The sequence below is a fragment of the Balaenoptera musculus genome, chromosome 3, assembly GCF_009873245.2.
Source record: "Balaenoptera musculus isolate JJ_BM4_2016_0621 chromosome 3, mBalMus1.pri.v3, whole genome shotgun sequence".
Taxonomy (NCBI): Eukaryota; Metazoa; Chordata; class Mammalia; order Artiodactyla; family Balaenopteridae; genus Balaenoptera; species Balaenoptera musculus.
This window is the reverse complement of record NC_045787.1, coordinates 122,910,811-122,914,881: the sequence shown is the minus strand read 5'-3', so window position 1 is coordinate 122,914,881 and position 4,071 is coordinate 122,910,811. Positions and strand designations below refer to the sequence as shown.

At 44.1% G+C, this 4,071-nt stretch overlaps 1 protein-coding gene across 1 annotated transcript; it reads right to left on the bottom strand.

The window, feature by feature from the left end:
- Positions 1-654: 654 nt before the first annotated feature.
- On the bottom strand, positions 655-1,101 carry LOC118893159 (ferritin light chain-like). Its single transcript, XM_036848401.1, has one exon. It carries the CDS (start codon positions 1,099-1,101, stop codon positions 655-657), a length of 447 nt encoding a protein of 148 aa, XP_036704296.1.
- Between the last annotated feature and the right edge of the window lie 2,970 nt (positions 1,102-4,071).

Below are 4,071 nucleotides of genomic sequence, written 5' to 3'. Positions count from 1 at the left end.
ATTAGAACAGACTTCATTATTGCAATAACAGTATTGTAATGGAAAAGCTGCTGCTTCTTTATAATTTTATTGAGATTAATTTACATTTCATATAATTAAAGTGTACTATTCAATGTTTTTAGTTTAGTCACAGGGCTGTGCAACCATCACCACAATATAATTATAAAACGATTTTTCCCCCTAAAAGAAATCAGTATCCACTACCAGACAATCCCCATCACCCCTCCTTCCCCATCCCCAGTAATCACTCATCTACCTAACCTATTTTCTGTCTCTATGGATTTGCCTATCCTGGACTTTTCATATAAATGGAATCATACAATATATGGTCTTTTGCGACTGTCTTCTTTCACTTAGCATAATGTTTTCAAGGTTAATCATGTTGCACGTATTAGTACTCCATTTCTTTTTTCTATTTTTTTGCTGCAAAAAGCTTTATTGTTTCCGTTTGGTCCACATCCTGGGAGAGGGCTCCAGGGTGGTTAAAAAGCTGCCTAGTGGCTGGAGAGAGAGGCTTTGGGCAGAAGCCCTGACGCCAGAGGGGCTCCTCAAAGGTCGGTGGGCTTCAGAGGTTCCTAGTCATTCTTGAGGTGAGCCTTTGGAAGAGATACTCGCCCAGCCCAGCCTGGGGACCAGCCAGCCTGCAGAGGTTGGTCAGGTGGTCGCCATCTTCTTGATGAGTTTCACCTGCTCCTCCAGGGAGCAGCTCTCCAGGAAGTCACAGAGCTGGGGGTCTGCGTGGGCAGAGTGCAGGGCATGCAGATCCAAAAGGACCTGGTTCAGGCTCTTCTCCATGACAATGGCGGCTTCCCTAGCATCCTGGGTTTTGCCCCACTCATCTTGAGATGGTTTCTGCACGTCCTGGAAGAGGGCACTGCCGTGGCGCTGGGTTTGCATTTTCAAAAGACGCTGGGTGCCCTCGTGCTTCTCCTCAGCCATTTCAAGGAAAAAGTGGCCCACGCCCTCCAAAGCCACATCGTCGTGGTCAAAATCGAAGCCCAGAGAGAGGGAGGTGTAGGAGGCCCGCAGATGCATGTTGACCAGGCGATTGATGGCGGCCTCCACCTGGGTGGAATAATTCTGACGAACCTGGGAGCTCATGCTTAATCGGTAATAAGGACCTAAGCTCAAAAAATGGTGCTGGCTGGGCCTGGAGGCTGAGGATAGCTGAGTGGCTGATTCCGAACGTTGTGACTGGAAAAAAGGTTGGAGGGTAGTTGGAGGGGGGAGGCAAGGGGCGACCCTGGGTCTGTTCTGTCCAAACACTGTTGAAGCAAGAGACAAATCTGGGGGGACTGCCCAGCGCACAGCGATCCGTTTCTTTTTATAGCTGAATAATATTCCATTGTATGAATACATACTCATTAGTTGATGGACATTTAGGTTTCCCACTTTATGGTTATTATGAATAACACTGCTAGAAATATTCAGGTAAAAGTTTTTGTGTGGATGTATGTTTTTCTATCTCCTAGGTGTGGAATCACTGTGTTACGTGGTAATTCTATGTAAAGCTGCTGTTTTGCCTTCCCCGAATCCTTGACTCTTCCTTTTAGTAACAGTCCTTCCCACCTCCCATTTTGCTGTATAATTTCTCCCACTTTGGCTACTGTCAATCTACTCATCAGGATTGAGCCACCTCCCTCTGCCAAGAGGTGAGCATGTGATCCAAGTCCTGTCAATCAGATGCCCTTTCCCTGGAATTTGATTCTTTGGCAGAGGGCCAGTGAGGCTGAAAGGAGGAACTCGTTCATCACTCTACCATCTATACCTCAGAGCTGTGCTTAGTCTTCAACTTTTTCTTCAAGTATTGAGTTATACCGAATCCTTCCAACAAATTCCTTCATTTTTTTTTTTCCTTAAGCAGGTCAAAGGTAGCTTTGTTGCTTGCATCCACCTTTAGCCACATCTTTGGATAAATAAAAATACATTCCTATTTCTTACCCTAAACTAGTCTTTCTGTTCATGCTGGAAGTTAGTCAACTCAGATCTTCCCCCCACCCCCCCCAGTCCATTGTCCAAAAGGGAAAGGAAAAACACTCTCCATTATATGCCCTAATCCCCCAAATGAGGAATTCAAACAAGTCCCTGGATTCACCCTGTGTCCCAAAGACAAAGATGCTTATGCCAGCACTACGGGTAATGGTTTCTTCTTTCTTGGTCAGGTTATATTCTGAGGCTTTCACAGCAGGCTGGTCCCTGCTCTTTCATGTATATAAGGAGGATGCAGTCAAAACAAATTAAAAGCTTGGATGCCTTCATCCTGTATTAAACCACAGACCCACAGCAGGGTTCTTCAGATCCAGAGATTAGGTCCGGAACTCTTCTTTCCTTCTGTGAAAGACAAAAATGCACAGGACAATGAAAGAGATGATTTTATTTAGGCTATTGCAATATGGAAAATGTTCATTAATGAGGAGCATCTCAAAGGAAAGGACAGAGACCTGTGGTTTATAGAGGGAAGTAGACAAGGAATCATGAGGCAGAGTGGAGGAGGGTTTTAAATGAGTCATATGGGAAGGGTGGTCCTTGGTGGTTAGCTCTCCCCTGAAACAGTAAAGCTTGAGGAACAATTAGATGAAGCTCAATGTTGTCCTTTCCTTCCCCCTTCCTTCCATCCCCCCTTCCTTCTTTCTTTCCTTTCCCCCTTCCTTTCTTCCCCCTTCCTTCCATCCCTCTTTCCTTCCTTCCTTCCCTCCTTCCTTCCTTCCCTCCATCCTTCCATCCCCCTTCCCCTCTCCCTTCCTTCCTCCCTCTCCTCCCTCCCTCCTTCCTTCCTTCCCCCCTTCCTCCTATCCCTCTTTCCTTCTTTCCCTCCCTCCCTCCTTCCTTCCTTCCCTCCTTCCTTCCTTGCTTCCTCCCCTCCATCCTTCCATCCCCCCTTCCCCTCTCTCTTCCTTCCTCCCTCTCCTCCCTCCTTCCTTCCTTCCTTCCTTCTCTCCTTCCTTCCATCCCCCCTTCCTCCCTCCCTCCTTTCCTTCCTTCTTTCTTCCTTCCATATTGTTTTTCATTCAGGAAATATATACATATTGAATATCTACATTTATGCTGGGGCTAGGGCTCTGGGCTGAAGGTAGAGTATCCTGCTGTCAGGTCCTTGTGAAAGGAAACAGAGCTTAGTAGGTGTCTTGACCTGCATAGGCTGAGGGAACACTGGGTTTTGAGGCACACTCTTTTCCTCTTACTGCCTCTTTCTTATCATTCCCCTTGCCATGTCACCTCTCCTCTCTTGGTTTCTGTGTCTTGGATCAAGATACCCCTTTGTCTGGATAGCACGTCTACATTTTTGTACTAACTCCCAAGTCAATGTAAATACCAAGGAATTTTTCTAGATTTCAAATGAAGTCCATGAGATAGCTTTAATGGCTCCTACCAAGCACCATGGAATTCTTTAACAGAGATGATCTACTTTTTCTTAGTTTTATGTAAAGTGGTATCTAAAAGCAGCTTCAGGATAGCCTGCAGTCCCCTCTTCCAACAGATTGCCTCTCCTAAATGCCTCACATAAAAATTCTAATAGGTTCTCAGCGCTGAATGAATCTCTCCTTCCCTTATTTATATTCTTTAACAATCTGCCTTATTGAAATCATTTATGAATGTCTGCTCTGGTAGTTTGTAAGTCATTTTTTATTCATATGTCTATCTTCTAAAATGCTTTTTACACCTATCAGTTGTAAATCTTCCTGGGTTTGAGGAACAAGTGTGAAATGTTCTTAGTATAGGAAAAAAAAAAACCAAAAAACAACTGTACTTAAGTGGAAAACTATACATTGTCTATAGCATATCCTTCCAGTGTTATCTTATTCTGATTCCATGGGAGTTACAATTTTGTAAGCTGTAAATAACTGATAGCAAGGTAAAATAATTCTTGTCTATAGACATGCAAATTGTATCCAGTTGAGGAAGTCTAGCTGACTTCCGGCTCCCATTGTGGAAGAGTCCTCTTTCACCTCTATTTCACGTTCATTTCAATATTCCTGATCTATAAATGTGTCTTTTTTTTTACTGGCACTTTTAACACACACCTAGTTTTCTCATTAACGAGTTAATAAAATCTTTGACACGTGTTCATAT